Genomic DNA, 15,958 nt, shown 5'->3' on the forward strand with positions numbered 1-15,958 from the left:
CAATGGCTTGTTGCTCCTACCCTCTCGTGGGCCTTTCCAGGGGCGTAGGGACAGGTTTGGGGACACTGCTTCATAGCATCCCCAACAGATCATGGTCTGAGAGCAGTGTCTGGCTGGCCCCAGTGTAGAACAGAACTTGGAGACCAGGGCCAAGCAGTGGGCCATGGAATTCACTGAGAACCCAGTTAGAGGCTGGAAATGAAGCAGGTGGTCTCTGAAAATCCCCACCCCCTTCCCATTCATTGCCTGGCATGCACGAGCCTTGGATTCCATCCCCAGCACCTACAAAATAAATAAATAAATAAAAATAAAAACAAATGACAGAAGCCCACATTCCCAGCTGCTGCTTGTAACTGTCCCTTTCTGTTGGGATGGCACTGGAAATGTCACCAATCCCCAGTCCCTTCATCCCCATCTTGCAGAGGAGAATGTGGATCACTGAGGGTCGCGAAGCAGGGATTGGAGCCCACCCAAGAAGGAGAGAGCCCTCCAGTTCAGCATCCTCAGCTGTTGTAGAGAGGAGAGAAACTCAAGGAACTGGGAGCCTGCAGCCAGGGATGGAGTCTGGGGACAGGGCTTCCAGTAGTGCCTGCTGGAAGAGCGAGCCACTGCACCTCCCCTTTGGTGGCTCTTTGTGTGCTAGGCACAGGCTGCAGCCAAAGTAGTCCCCATCATCTCTACCTTCAGAGTGTCCATAGAAGCAATTTTTTTTTTTTGCAATACTGGGAATTGAACCTAGGGGCGCTCTACCACTGAGCTACATCCCCAGCCCTTTTTATTTTTTACTTTGAGATAGGGTCTGGCTAACTAGCTGAGGTTGACCTGATACTTGGGATCCTCCTGCCTCGGCCTCCTGAGCTCTGGCATTATAGGCATGCGCCACCGCATCTAGCTCAAAAGCCATTTTGAAGGACCCATATCCTTTCCTGAGCTCCCACTGCAGCACACAAATGCACAGTGCACTTTGCAAACTATGTAGCTGGAGTTGAAACCTTCCTATCCCACAAATAGCTGCACACCCATGTCTGCAGCAGCTTTACTCATAATTGCCAACATTTAGAAGTGGCCAAGATGTCCTTCAGTAGATATGTTCATCAGCTTTCTGTGGCTAGAACAGAATACCTAGATAAATCAACACAAAGGAGGATTTCCATCCAGTCTCACCTCATGCCAGCCAGGAAGCTGGAGAGAGAGGAAGCAGCTGAGATCCCAACATAACCCTCAAGGGGCCCCTCACCTATCTAACTTTCTCCTACGGGCCCCACCTCCTAGTTTCCACCACCTCCCAATAGCATGATTCTCTGGGGACCAAGTCTTCAACACATAGACCTTTGAGGTCTAGACCTTCCAGCTCCAAACTATGACACTAAGTGAATGGAGAAACCATAGTGCCTCCAGACAATGTAATATTATTCAATACTGAAGGATTTGAGCTCTCAAGCCATGAAAAGACGTGGAGCTTAATGGTGGATCACTTGCCTAGTGCGCATGGGGTCCTGGATTCAATCCCCAGTACCATGGTGGTGGGGGGGACACATCCAGGATGGGGCTGGGATGGGGCTCAGTGGTAGACTGCTTGACTTGCCCAAATTCAATCCCTAGCACCTAAAGGAGAGAGAGATGGAGGAAATTATGATTTTCTTTTCTTTCTTTTCTTTTTTGTCTTGTTTTAGGAGCTTTTCATTATCTTGTTTATTTGCAATATTGGGTATTGCAAATGCTCACACATGCTAGGCAAGTGCTCTGTAGCTGAGCTACATCCGCAGCCTTGAAATGCATATTATTAAGTGAAGGAAGACTGTCTGAGAAGGCAACATACTTTTTGATTCCAACTGTAGAACATTTTGGGAAAGGCAAAACTATTGTGAACATTACAGAGATCAATGGGCGGGAGAAGAGCTCAGTGATAGAGCATTTACCTTGTGTGCATTAAGCCCTGGGTTTCATCCCCAGTACCAAAGAATCAGCAGTTGCCAGAGGGTAGTGAGAATGGACAGGTGGAACACTGAGGGTTTTTAGGGCAGTGAAACTGCTCTGTAGGAAACCATAATGGTAAACTCATGTTATTAAACTGGGCACATCTGTAATCCCAGCAGCTTGAGAAACTGAGGCAGGAGGATTGTGAGTTCAAAGCCAGCCTCTGCAACTTAACAAGGCCTAAGCAATTCAGTGAGACCCTATCTCTAAATAAAATATAGAAAAGGGCTGGGGATGTTGCTCAGTGGTTAAATGCCCCTGGGTTCAATCCCTGGTACCAAAAATAAAGAAAGAAATGTATGCAAACCTATTGGATGTGCACCACCAAAAGGGAATTGTAATGTACACCTGGGATTCTGGGTAATAATATTGGGTCCATGTATCTTCACCAGTTGTAACAAACGTAACCCTTTGCCTCAGGGTGTTGGAAGTAGGGGAGGCCGTGGGTGGGTGGGTACGTGGGAACAGGAAGTACTGGGAACTGTCTGTACTCTCCCTTCAATTTTGCTACAAGCATAAAACTGTTCTTAAAAATATTGATTTGTGCTAGGTCTGGTGGTGTACTCCTGTATACCCAGCTGCCCAGGAGGCTGAGAAGGAGGATTGCAAGTTCAAAGCCAGCCTCAGCAACAATGAGGCACTAAGCAACTCAGTGAGATCCTGTCTCTAAATAAAATACAAAATAGGATTGGGGATATGGCTCAGTGTCAAGTGCCCTTGAGTTCAACACACACACGCACACACACACAGTTTCAAAAAATAAAAATATAAAAGGAACCAGGCATGGTGGTTCATGCCTATAATTCCAGCAATTTGGGATGATGAGGAAGGAGAATCGCAAGTTCAAAGCCAGCCTCAGCAATTTAGTAAGGCCCAAAACAAGATCCTTTCTCAAAATAAAAAATAAAAAAAGCCTGGGGGAAATAGCTCAGTGTCTGAGTGCCCCTGGGTTCAATCCCTAGTACCAAAAAAGAAAAAATGTCTCCTTGTCACAGTGGTCCCCCACCTAGCACTATGGGCTGCTCAAAATGTATGTTGGGTCAGGTGCAATGGCACACAGCTACAATGGCAGACTTAAAAGACTGAGGCAGGAGGATCCCAAGCTCAAGGCCAGCCTGGGCTACTTAGTAAGATCCTATATCAAAACAAGCTCGGGTTGTGGCTCAGTGGTAGAGCGCTTGCCTAGCATATGTGAGACACGGGGTTTGATTCTCAGCACCGCATATAAACAAGTAAATAAATAAAGGTCCATTAATAACTAATAAAAATTAATTTTTTTTAAATGTAAACTGGGTGTGGTGGCATACACCTGCAATTCCAGAAGCTTAGAGGCTGAAGAAGATCTCAAGTTGAGGCTGGAAGATCACAAGTTTGAGGCCAGCCTCAGCAATTTAGCAAGGCTAAGTTGGCAAAGCAACCCTGGTTCAATCCCCAGTACCCGGGGGAAAAAAAAAAAGTAAACTATATAATAATATGGATGAGGGCTGGGGATATAGCTCAGTTAGTAGAGTGCTTGCCTCACATGCACAAGGCCCTGGGTTCAGTCCCCAGCACCAAAAAAAAAAAAGGTGTGTTGGATGAAAAATGACTGCATGGGCTGGGCACCGTGGTGCAGGCCTATAATCTCAGCATGGCTCGGGAGGCTAAGGCAGGAGGATCGCAAGTTCAAAACCAGCCTCAGCCATGGCGAGGAGTTTAGCAACTCAGTGAGACCATCTCTAAATAAAATACAAAATAAGGCTGGGGTTGTGGCTCTGTGGCTGATGCCCATGAGTTCAATCCCTGGAACAAAAAAAAAAAAAAAAAAAGGTTGCACATCCGATAAATGACATTCATTTTAAAATGAAAGAAAAATGACTGCATGGATAAAGGACCACCAGTCAGTGGCGTGAGTTCTGAATGATTCCAGCTTATGTTTCTTGGTGACTCCAGCCAAACAAGATATCCTTTCCTCTGTGCCTTTACCACTGAGGGTCCCCAGGGTGGCCACCCATCAGTGCTGCCCCATTGCCTGCCCCTCTCCTGGTGCAATGCAGGCAAACTCCTCCACAGCCTGTGCTCCACCAGAGTGTGTTCAGATCCTGCCACTGCCACCCCAGAATGTCCTACCCTCCAAACCTCAGTTTCCCAGAGGGAAGACAGCCAACCTGCAACAGTCGTATGACCAGGAGTAGGCTCCCTCCATCCACCACATTGGGCTCCCTCCTTTAAGAAGCGTCCAGAGGGGGATGACCCAAAATCCTGGATCCGTGCATGTGCTGGGACTCTCCTCTTCTGAACAGTCTGTGGGGGTGCAGCTCTGTAGAAGCAGGGATGCCTCGCGGAGGAGGGACCTTCTGGTGAGGTGAGATTCAGCTCATAGAAAGGTGAACTTTTGGGGGCGCCCGCTACCCAGATCAGTGGGAAGCCTCCCTTCCCAGCTGTGGAGTCAGCCAAGGCAGAGCTAAGCTGAACAGCGGGTGGAGCGTCCACATTTCTGGAAAACAAAGAATTAAGGGTGGGAAAACTTGGTTCTTCAGGCCCATTGACCTGACCAGGAAGGCAGAGTAGGGTGGGCACTGAGGGGGTCTCAGAAGCATTAGGGTCAAAGACAAACCTATGAGACTCCAGGCTTCTCACTTTCATACTGGAAAACCTGAGATCAGCCACCAGTCTTCTCAAAGCCTCAGGCTCCTAACCTGTGAAGTGGGTGCAGAGAGGAAGTGGGAGGCAATATGGCATTCCCTCACTCTGAACCCTGTGGGTGAGGATGCTGATGACACTGGGTTTTCCAGACTCAGATAGCCATCCTGGCTGCTTATCCCAGAAAGGAAGGGATGGGCCAGAGGATTCTCAAAGCCCAAAGTGTCTTGTGTCTGGGTTGCACTTCCGGTGCCTTTAAAGGCAAAAACTGTTGGAACGCCACTTTCCATAGCCCCGCCTACTGCTAGTGAGGTGCCCATTTCTCAAAGGGGGCCTTGAATAGTGATGGTTCTTTCCCAAGGCCGCATAGGTAAGACATTCTGCCCTGGGGGCTGTCTAGTCTCTAGACCTCTGTCCACAATCAAGTCATGCCTATGACAGCAATGATACCACCCAGGTCCCTCTCTGGCCTGAGGCCACCTTAAGGATTCTTCCCCCAGGAAGCCTGGGAGGAGCCTCTCCATCTCAGAAGGCCCAGTTCCATGGTCCTTTGTTACCTTATTATCCAAAAAAGGCAAAATGGTTGCTTTTAAAAAATGTTTTTTCCATGAGGTGAGCTAGGGAGGCTGAGACAGGAGGATCAAAAGTTCAAGACCAGGGACTGGGGTTGGAGCACTTGCCTACTACGTGCGAGGCCCTGGGTTCGATCCTCAGCACCACATAAAAATAAATAAACAAAATAAAAGTATTGTGTACAACTAAAAAATACACATTAAAAAAAAAAAAGTTCAAGACCAACCTCAGCAATGTAGCAGAAAAAAAAAAAAGGCTGGGGATGTACCATGTTCCTCAGTAGTCAAGTGCCCCTGGGTTAAATCTCCAGTACCAAAAACTAAGTCAGCTTTATTGAGGTACAATTTGTTCTGATGCATGTCTATACCTTGAAATCACATTTGACATGATGCTATATTCTTTATCAGAGCCTCTGCTCTTCTCATTATCACAGCTTGTATTTGTGAACTCACTTTTTTATTCCTGTTGATGCTTTCCCCCATTACCCTGGATTCCTAATGAGGGCAGGGGACATTTGTTTTCCAGTATACCCCCAGATCTGGGACAAGAATTTGATTATCTGTTTGTGAATAGATGGATGGGTGGGGTACTTGTTCTGATTGACAGTTCCTCCAAGGCCAGATTATCTCAGCAACCTCAGGTCCAGCATAGTAGGCAGTTAATGGTCCTAAGATGGAACTTCCTTGCAAACTCACCACCTCAAAGAGCTGAAGTGCCCCAAGAGGGCCCTATCTCCCTAAATCCTTCTGTGGGCCTCCTAGACTGCTCAGGGTGAGGCTACTCTTACCAGCGGAAGCTGCACTGCAACTCCACTCCCTTTCCTGCTGTCAATCAGCTTTAGAAGGGGAGCAGCAGCAGTACCAAGTTGGAGGCCGGCCTGCAGCTCCAGGTGATCCCCATCCTCTATAGCTGGGCCCTAGAGGATGAGCCTTGGACTGTTAGAGGCAGATGTCCTCCATCCATTCCTGAATCCTAGACCTCAGTTCAGTTCCCTACCCCATCAGGCTTTCTCTGCTGTGCCCACCAAAATCTGCAGATAGCTTAAGCCAAAGCACCATACTGCAGGTAGCTGGTGCAGAACTGGATGGGACCAAGTCAGTCACAACCCAGGGTAACCTGGCATAGTGAGGGAAGGCCAAGCCAGAGATTTTTGTTCTAGCAGGAGAACCTCAACCCCCAACACCTCAATGCAAGGATGGCTACTTTGGCCCCAAATACCAACCCATCTTCCTGAGCACCCTCAACGGCCCACACACCCAACAATACCACAAAGCCACATTAACACTTCATCTTTAAGGTGTGCACTTTTATTGAACTGGTCTCAAGTCAGTGTACAGGTAAGCCCTGGCTGCCTCCACACCTTAGCCCACTCCCAGGGAGACCAAAAGCCTTCATACATCTCAAGTTGGGGGACAAAAAGGGGGCCACGATGGCTGACCATTCAAAATAAAACAAAATAAAAAAGTATTAAGGCTAAGATTAAAAAAATTTGCATTACATAATTTACACAAAAGCAATGCTGTCACCTCCCCTGTATGGACTCGGGTGAGGACTGGGCCATCCTCCAGGAGGAGGAGTGGGGCGGCTTTTGGGAGGGCGAAGGACTTCCTGTAACAATGCATCTCACTATATTTGGAATGACTATTAAAAAAAAGAACAATGTACAATCAAAGTCCTCGGCCATATTGTAGAACTTTGGGGATGCTCGCTCCAACCGACTGCTGTCACCTTCACCGTTCCAGTTTTTAAATCCTGAGTCAAAAGCGCCAAAACAAAAAACAAAAACAAAAAGGAAAAAAAAAAAACAAATAAAGCCATGCCAATCTCATCTCGTTTTCTGCGCAAAGTTAGGTTTTGTCAAGAAAGGGTGTAACGCAGCTAAGTAACAGTCCGCCTAGAAGCATTTACGGTGGACAATGGAGGGGCCAGATTCGTCGTACTCCTGCTTGCTGATCCACATCTGCTGGAAGGTGGACAGAGAGGCCAGGATGGAGCCGCCAATCCACACAGAGTACTTGCGCTCAGGGGGAGCGATGATCTGCAGAGGGAAGGACAGTCATTGAGGACCCTGGATGTCACAGCACTCCTACCTCCTGGAACCTAACCTGATGGGACCAGACCACCAGCTCAGGCTGGGCAGACACTCACCTTGATCTTCATTGTGCTGGGTGCCAGGGCTGTGATCTCCTTCTGCATCCTGTCAGCAATGCCTGGGTACATGGTGGTGCCACCAGACAGCACTGTGTTGGCATAGAGGTCCTTGCGAATGTCAACGTCACACTTCATGATGGAATTGAAAGTAGTTTCATGGATGCCACAGGATTCCATGCCTAAAGGGAAATGACATCAGACTTCCATTGTGCCCCAAGTGTGACACTTGTGTAGGGAGGGGATCATAGGAGTGGACTATCAACTCACCCAGGAAAGAAGGCTGGAAGAGTGCCTCAGGGCAGCGGAATCGCTCATTGCCAATGGTGATCACCTGACCATCAGGCAGCTCGTAGCTCTTCTCCAGGGAGGAGCTAGAGGCTGCAGTGGCCATCTCCTGCTCGAAGTCCAGGGCAACGTAGCACAGCTTCTCCTTGATGTCACGCACGATTTCCCGCTCGGCTGTGGTGGTGAAGCTGTAGCCACGCTCAGTCAGGATCTTCATGAGGTAGTCTGTCAGGTCCCGGCCAGCCAGGTCCAGACGCAGGATGGCGTGGGGAAGGGCATACCCCTCATAGATGGGCACTGTGTGGGTGACCCCATCACCGGAGTCCATCACAATGCCAGTGGTACGGCCAGAGGCATACAGGGACAGCACAGCCTGGATGGCCACATACATGGCTGGGGTGTTGAAGGTCTCAAACATGATCTGCAAGGAGAGAGAGGACTCGTCATACTCAGGAAGCCATCTGGGGCAGTTAAGCCAGACTGGGGACATGCAGAGAGTGCAAGAACACAGCTACATGTGTGTGCTGGGTGGGGGTCTCAGGAAGGGGATTCTGTTCAGACCTACTGTGCACCCATTGAGTACACACTCCAAGGCCACTTTACATCAGCCTCATTGGCTTTGTCACACAAGCCAGTGTTAGTACCTACACCCACACTATTTTTTGAACACCTAGTCAGAAAGGCAAACACAAGAGAAAGTTCTCATCTGGAAAAAAGCAAATAGAACCTGCCAAAGTTCCAAAGGAGACTCAGGTCAGAGAAGAAAAGTCCTATGGAGAATGGCAGAAGAAAGAACAAGTGAGAAAAGGCGTGGCACAGAAGGGCAAGGAAAGGTGGTTGGAAGTGACCCTGGGGAGGTAGTCACCACTGACCTGGGTCATCTTCTCACGGTTGGCCTTAGGGTTCAGGGGAGCCTCGGTCAGCAGCACAGGGTGCTCCTCAGGAGCCACACGCAGCTCGTTGTAGAAGGTGTGGTGCCAAATCTTCTCCATGTCGTCCCAGTTGGTGACGATGCCATGCTCAATGGGGTACTTCAGGGTCAGGATGCCTCTCTTGCTCTGGGCCTCGTCACCCACATAGGAATCCTTCTGACCCATGCCCACCATCACACCCTGTGGAGGAAAAAGCAGGTATACTCAGCACGGATGCGGCCCCCAGGACCCCACCCCAGAGCGCCTTTGGTTCCCAGCCTCGGAAGGGACATGAAGGCTGGCCGCCCTACCTGGTGCCGTGGGCGCCCCACGATGGAGGGGAAGACGGCCCGGGGAGCATCGTCACCCGCGAAGCCGGCCTTGCACATGCCGGAGCCGTTGTCAACGACGAGCGCAGCGATATCGTCATCCATGGCGAGCTGCTGGCAAAGCGGCACAGTGACCGGGGGTCGTGGGCGCCCCGCCCTGCCCACTTCCGGCGCGCACAACCTCGGGCCGCCAGGGGGCGCCGGTGCGCGCCCAGCGCGGGGACAAAGGAAGCCGGGCCGGCCGCGTTATTACCATAAAAGGCAAACGCTGGTCGGAGGCGGCCCCGCGGCGCGCGGCAGGAAGCCAGGCCCCCGCCCCCTCCCCACCCGGCGCCGGCCCCGCCTCCGCCAGTTCAAACAGCGCCCGGCGGACGGGCGCGCGCGCTGCAGCCACACCCGACGGCGCGGCAGGAAGCATGCGCAGGCGCCCTGGCAACCCCACCCCTTCCGGCTCGCAGCCCCGCCCCTAGCCTAGCCCGGGACGCGGCACCCTGGGCCCCAGCGCGCACGCGCAACTGCGCCCCTATCCCCGGCGCGCGCAGCAAAAGCGTCCCGGATCCCAGCGCGCACGCGCAGGAGCGCCCCAGCCCCCCACCCGGCCCAGCCGGCTCTGCCAAACGAGCGCCCGGCACGGACAAAGACGTGCTCGCTACCCCGGCTGCACTATGCAGTGCATCCTCGAGCCCAGCCCTGCAACCCTTGGGCTTAGAGGGTTGCATCCCGCCACCCACCAGCCAAGTGGCTTCCTAAGCGCCCACACCGCAGCCGCGGCTCTCCCAAGTGTCCACGCCGCGGCCCAGCGGCTCCCAAGTGTCCATACCACGGCTCAAGGACTCCCCAGATCACACCACAACCCTAGTGGCTCTCTGAGCAACCAGAGTGGCCCAGTGGCTCCTTAAGTGCCCACACTGCGTCCCAGGTGGCTCCCTAAACATCTACACTGCGGCCTGCAGCTCTGCAGCGGCGACGTGGCCGCAGCCACCTTGGGCCAGGCCATAGGGGCCTCAGGGCCCATCGGGGGCCGATCTGCACGACGCCTGAGCCTTACCTGGGTGGCGGGTGTGGACTGGCGGCGGTGGAGCGGCGAGGAGACTGTACTCGCAGGATGGACGCGGTCTCGGCAGTGGCTGCGCGTCGCGCCGCCGGGTTTTATAGGGCGCCACCGCTGCCGCTCGAGCCATAAAAGGCAACTTTCGGAACGGCGGGCGCTGATTGGCCGCGCGCCGCTCACTCACCGGCCTCGCCGCACAGTGCAGCATTTTTTCACCCCCTCTCCCCTCCTTTTGCAAAAAAAAAAAAAAAAAAGAGAGAGCTAGCAAGCGAGAGAGAGAGCGCTAGATTGAGGAAGAGGATGAAGAGTTTTGGCGTTAGCCGCCCTTGGGTGCTGGGCCCTTGGGCCTGGCGTGTGCGCGTGGCCCACGCCCCACTGGATAGTGCCCGGTCCAAGCCCACGAGGCCTGGACCAGGCCTGGGCCCAGCCTGCGCGTCTCTTGTTCCCCCATCCACCCCGCGACCCTCTGGGTGTGGATGTCATATGGGTAATGTGCACCCAAAAGGGCGAGGGTCCGCACAGATGTCTGAGCGCCTGGTTGCCATGGGTTCTGGCGTAAGGAGCTTGTGGGACCCGGGGAGGTCAGGAGTCACTCCCTTGCCAGCAGCACCACCGTGGTCCAGAAAGCTCGGAGGGGGGGGGCGGGGATCAGTTTGCTAAGTGTGTGGCAGGGTTCCTGCTCAGACCTGGAGGGACAGAGGAGGAGACAGAGGGTTTGGGCAACTGAGGAGTCTCAGGGCCACATTTTAGGGGACAGGATGGGCTCCAGGCTCCCGATAGTTGGAGGTGGCCTGTGAAGAAAGCTCCAAACCGCCCCTGCCACAGGCCTCGGAAGAGAGTGTGCTCCACAGAGTAAAGAAACTTAGGGAACCATACTGTGTGCGAGGCTGTGAGTTCACACCCAGCCAAGGCCAAGTCTGGGCCGTTAGCTAGTGAGTGGCCCAGGCACTGCTGGGCGGTGGCCCACCATCCGTTGTCTGTCTGTCATGTTTAGCCACAGCTGAAATGTCCTCCTGGACCATCTGGAGGCTGTGGAGAAAAGATGTGCCAGAGAGGAGTTGGGGGTGGGGCCCGGAGCTTGAGACCTGCCAGAGAAGACCCCTCTCCTTGTCACCGTTTCTCTCTCTGGGTCTGTTCACTGTACATCAGGCAAGAAGTGGGTGCAAAGGAGTATTCCAGAAGCTGCCCACCTGGCAGGGGGAGCCAAACCCACACAAGGATCAGGGGCCCTGCGACCCCAGAGGGGTATCTGACTCAACTTAGAGGACCTTGTACCTCCTGGGTGCTGGTGAGGAGAACCTACATTTTCATGTAAAGAAACCTGGGAAGGATGGTGCAGAGAGGAGCAAGGAAGGCCTGCTTAGGGCCTTGCCACACATAGTAGGTGCTCATTGAGTTTGTGTGTGGAAACCAGGGAAGGATAAGTCCATATATGGATGAGGAACCTGGGGTCTGGGAAGAGGAGACTTGAGCCAGCTCGTGGTAGGAGGCTGGTGGCAAGGCACTTTGCAGGTTGCAGCAGCCACAGCGGGGGTGGGAAGGGGGACCACCACCCAGCACCCAGTGGAGGCCTCAGCTCCTAGCTAGCATTCCCACAGAGCTGCCAGACACTTGACAAAACTCTCCCCCACCCCCAGTCACCGCCCTGGGCCTGAGTGAACTTTCCCATCCTTTCCACTCCCTGCCTTCAGGGGACGGGACGGGACTGCCCTGTCCCTGGCCTTGTATCTCTCAGTCGTGGGCACCTCGCCAGCTGCCCCTGGACGCCAACCTTGCAGTTGACCCGTGGGTGGGGTGGGGTGAGTGTGGCCCTCTTTGCTGCCTGTTGGTGAGGGATGCCTCAGGCTGTTCACGCACCCTGGTGGGGTGCAGGGGGAGGATTCCAGCCACCAGTGTCCCAGGAGGAGGTGGGAGACTCTGGGGAGTCTCCAGGCAGCCACACCGGGTCAAAGCAGACCTGATCACCAAGAAGGACCTGCACTGCCACTTTACCTCCTCTCAACCAGGGGCCAGCCAAGGGGCAGGAGCTCCAGCCTCACCCGCCCTCAGATTGGAACAGTCCTAGCCCATCCTACCGCCTGGTAGTGCCTTCTTATGTGTAGCAGCCATTTTCTGGTGCTCTCCTATGCATCCTTCAAGACCCATCCCGGAAGACCCCTCGTAGGGGGAGCCCCTTAGCTTCTACACCTTGCTCTCCCCTTCAGGCCATGCCAACAGCACCAGACTGGTATTTATAACTAGGCCTCCCCCATCAGACAATGAGCCCTTGCAGGTCTCCATCACCCCCACTTCCTCCCACTGCACCCACCCCAGGGCGCCATTCTGTTGAGTGAATAAATGACGGCCTAGGTCTCCTCAGCCCCCAGAAAGGGCCCCGAGAAAATGGTGAGTGGAGGAGGGGACTAGGCAGAGAGCCTGGGGTGGGGGCAGGAAGAACTAGAGAGAGAAAGCAGGTCTGGGGACAAGGAAAAGAGGAAGTGGAGGAAGGGGGAGACCGGGGCTGGAGAGGAAGTGGGCCAGTTCTTCTTTGCTTGGGAACTTTTGCCCTTGTGTGGTTTCAGATCTGTCCCTCCGGTGGGCCACACAGCCACAGCAGCCTTGGCCCAGCTCAGCCAACAGGAGCCCCCTGCCCTAATTCCTCCAGGCAAGGGGACTTTAACAGTACTCACTAAAGGCCTACTCCCTGGCTCTCCTCCACAAAGCACCCTGCCACCTTGCTCTGGGGACTCAGGTCCCTTCGCTACCTGCCGGGGGGTGGGGGTGGGGTGTCCAGTCTCCATTTTGCAGAGCAAAAAACTGAGGAGGAAGGAGAAGTCCCGGCTAGACTGGAGTGGGCTCCGCGAGGGCAGGACCCCTGCACACAGTAGGTGCAGGGGGAGGGAGAGAATGGAATGAATGAGGGAGGGAGACAGGGAACATTCCAGAAAACACATCCCCCTTTGACAGAACTGATAAAGTACCTGCCTAGGGCCAGTGTGAAGAAGGCTAGGCTCAGAGCCCCTGAGGCTGGAGGCCAAGCCTCCCTCTCCCAGGCTAAAGTGTTCCCTGGAATGTCCTCCCAGACAAGGTCCGAAGGCTGCTTCAAAGTCTGAATTCCTAGCCCCACCTCCTCTGTTAGCACAGAGAACAGCTGCCAGCCCTGGGCCACACAAGCTGGCTCTCCTGGCCTCCTCCCCTGTTCTTGGGATGTTCTTGGTTCAATCTGAGTTTCTGAACCTCAGGACTCTTGGGGCTGGGGAGAGTGCATGAGATTCCTCTGTCTTCTGTCCAGCTTCTCGGTCTTCAGGGCCGGCTTCAAGCTGCCCTCTCCAGGAAGTCTGCCATGATTTCCTCCCTTCTTTACCACAACAGCAGTAGTTTTCTAGCCCAGAGAAAGCTAGTGACTCAGTCAGGATCACCCAGCAAGGGCACCAGGTGCTGAACCTGAATCTTCTGGAACAGCTCCTGGATCATGCAACACCTGCATCCAACATACCAGCACCAATCAGCCAAGTACACCGGGCACTATTTTGAGCAATAGAAATAAAGCAATGGGCTGGGGATATGGCTCAAGCGGTAGCGCGCTCGCCTGGCATGTGTGCGGCCCGGGTTCGATCCTCAGCACCACATACAAACAAAGATGTTGTGTCCGCCGAGAACTAAAAAATAAATATTAAAAAAAATTCTCTCGCTCTCTCCCTCTCTCACTCTCTTTAAAAAAAAAAAAAAAGAAATAAAGCAAACATGATTCCTTTTTTTTTGGTCCCAGGGGTACTTGACCACTGAGCCACATCCCCAGCCCTTTTTATTTTTTTATTTTGAGAAAGGGTGTCACAAAGTTGCTCAGGGCCTCACTAAATTCCTAAAACTTGTGATCCTCCTGCCTCAGCCTCTGGAATCACTAGGATTACAGGCATGTGCTCAGCTGGAGGGAACACTTTTAAAGGACAGTCAGGGATGGCTCCTCTGACAGCTAAGCACCCCACTGAGCAGAGCCTTGGTCCCTCATGTGTCCAGCCTCCAGACCTAGCCTCTCCAGGGGCGCCCAGCAGGTAGCCACTCTGTGCCTTCCCTGCTCTCTGACAACTACCTGGGGGATCCCTGCCCTGGAGGAACGTGGAACTTCTGATACTTCTTGGGAGAGTTTTTAAAAATCCTTAAAAACTACCTTCTGCCGCCGGTCCTCCAGGGCACCAGGAGAAACTGCCTGGGAAGTTCCAGATGGCTTATTCAACTGAATTATTCAGAAACAGAAAATAAGCGTCCCTGGGCTTCCCCTGTGACGCCCAGCGGAACCCTCTCTGTTGACCCTGTGGAGCCAGTTGCTAGCAGGCCTCACTCGCTCCCTCCCCCAGATGCCAACTGTGTCAACCCAGAGAGTCACAGGACTGAGTTGGAGCAGCTCCTCTGGGACCTGCAGACCCTCCCAGGGCAGCCTGAGGAATATTGGGGGGTGTGCCCCTTATCACCTGGGCCCACAAATAACAGCCCGCGGTAGGTGGGGGTACCTGCCCAAGGTCACCTGGAGCAACCCTGAGGACCCTAGACTTTTCTGATTGTCCAGACAGGAACCTGAGCAGCTAGGCGACAGGTGGACGAAGCTGGGGTCAGCAGTTAACTTCAAGTTCAGGCCAAGGAGGGTTCAAGCAGACACAGGGGGGTCAGGGAGCCCCCCAGAGAGGAAGCCAAGCACTGTGTCCCAGGCTGTGGCTCCACCACCCAGGACGTGTTGTGTTAAAGGTCCAGAGGGACACCCAGCTCTTAGCCCACCAGGAACCAACCAGGTAGAAGCCGAAGTTCAGGCCAGGGCTGGGAGGACAGGGACTGGGTGGTGTGCTCAGTGTAAGAAGATCATCCTCTTCTTGGCTTCCGGGGCTTCTCCCACCTTCTGTCCTGGCCCCAGGGCTCAGAAGTGCCCCTAGGAGGTGGAAGGAGGAGAGGGGAGGGATGCCCAGGCTGGAGGAAGTGGTCCAGGGCAGGGGAAGGGAGGTGCTGGGAAGGTGTGGGTGGGCGGGGCAGCTGCTGACTCACTGGCTCAGGGCCTGGGGCTCCGTCTGCCCTTCCTGGACTCCCCTCAGGAGAGAAGGCAGGGCCCTAAGGGCCTACTGTGTGCTGGACCCAGGCCAGAGCCTGGCCAGCTGCCACACACTCAGAGAGCTGGCCACACCCGTATCTGGTAAGCGGGGAATCTCCCTATTTCTCAGATAAGCAAACCGAGGGTAGTGAAAGTAGGAGGGTCACCCCAATGCTGTTGACAACATGGTCTGGCTATTTCCAGAATGTACCAGAACCCAGGTGTCCAGCCTGGCATGGAGCCAAGGCCTAGGCCCTCTTGAAGAGACTCTCTGAATCCTTCTGTCGTTTTTTAGATCCATGTTCCTGAAGGGCAAATCCAGGTTCAGGGTGGCCAGTGGGCAGATGAGTGACACAGCCTGGCTCCGTGGCTGTCCTGGCCCAGACTGCCTGGCCGTGGGAGCACCCAGGGGTCCACACGGGGTGCTGCTCTGCTGGCGCCAGTTCCTCCGGCCGTGGGGCCTGGGGCTGGCCCAAGTGGAAACCCGATCGACCACAGCCACCACGCAGCCGCATAACCAGGCTGTCCTCGGCCAGAAATCTCTGCCACCAGCTGGTCTCGCCAGGAACCTGAGCTGGCCGAGGGGGACAGGGCATGTCCCAGTTGCCTGGGCGTCCTGATGTCCCCAGTCCCTGGCCCCATGCCAGACGCTAGGAACACTAGGGGACTTAACCCCACCCCGGTGTGCTCTGTCCACGGGGGACATAGAGCCATACTGTCCTCACTCCCTCACTCCTGGTCCTTTGCCAGCCCAGATAAGACCTCAAACTCTGTCTCAAGTTAGGGAAGAGTCATCAAGGCCTCAGGGGCTGGGGGTTTGCTGGTCTAACAAGGCGAGGCCTCTCTCTTGGTGTGTTGGCTTTTGTTGGTGCCATGGGCAGGGACAGAGCTTCCCCAGGAGGGGCCCTGCTTGATACATGTCCCAAGTAGGCAATAACTGAGGCTGTCTGCTCAAGTCACCCACCCAGGCTGTCCAGTAGCCACAGGCACCAAGGCCAAGGGTGAT

The 15,958-nt window shown here is 54.0% G+C and overlaps 1 protein-coding gene across 1 annotated transcript; it reads right to left on the minus strand.

Moving 5' to 3' along the window:
• Positions 1-6,463: 6,463 nt before the first annotated feature.
• Actb (actin beta) lies at positions 6,464-10,017 on the minus strand. Its single transcript, XM_046453694.2, has 6 exons — positions 9,897-10,017; positions 8,831-8,962; positions 8,481-8,720; positions 7,591-8,029; positions 7,321-7,502; positions 6,464-7,210 (listed from the first exon to the last, which is right to left on the minus strand). The coding sequence occupies exons 2-6, from the start codon at positions 8,951-8,953 to the stop codon at positions 7,067-7,069; spliced, it is 1,128 nt and encodes a 375-aa protein (XP_046309650.1). The 5' UTR covers positions 8,954-8,962; positions 9,897-10,017; the 3' UTR covers positions 6,464-7,066.
• Between the last annotated feature and the right edge of the window lie 5,941 nt (positions 10,018-15,958).

This window comes from Marmota monax, unplaced genomic scaffold (genome assembly GCF_021218885.2).
Source record: "Marmota monax isolate L192 unplaced genomic scaffold, Marmota_monax_Labrador192_F-V1.1 WCK01_AAM20220418_F8-fsc00148, whole genome shotgun sequence".
Classification (NCBI taxonomy): Eukaryota; Metazoa; Chordata; class Mammalia; order Rodentia; family Sciuridae; genus Marmota; species Marmota monax.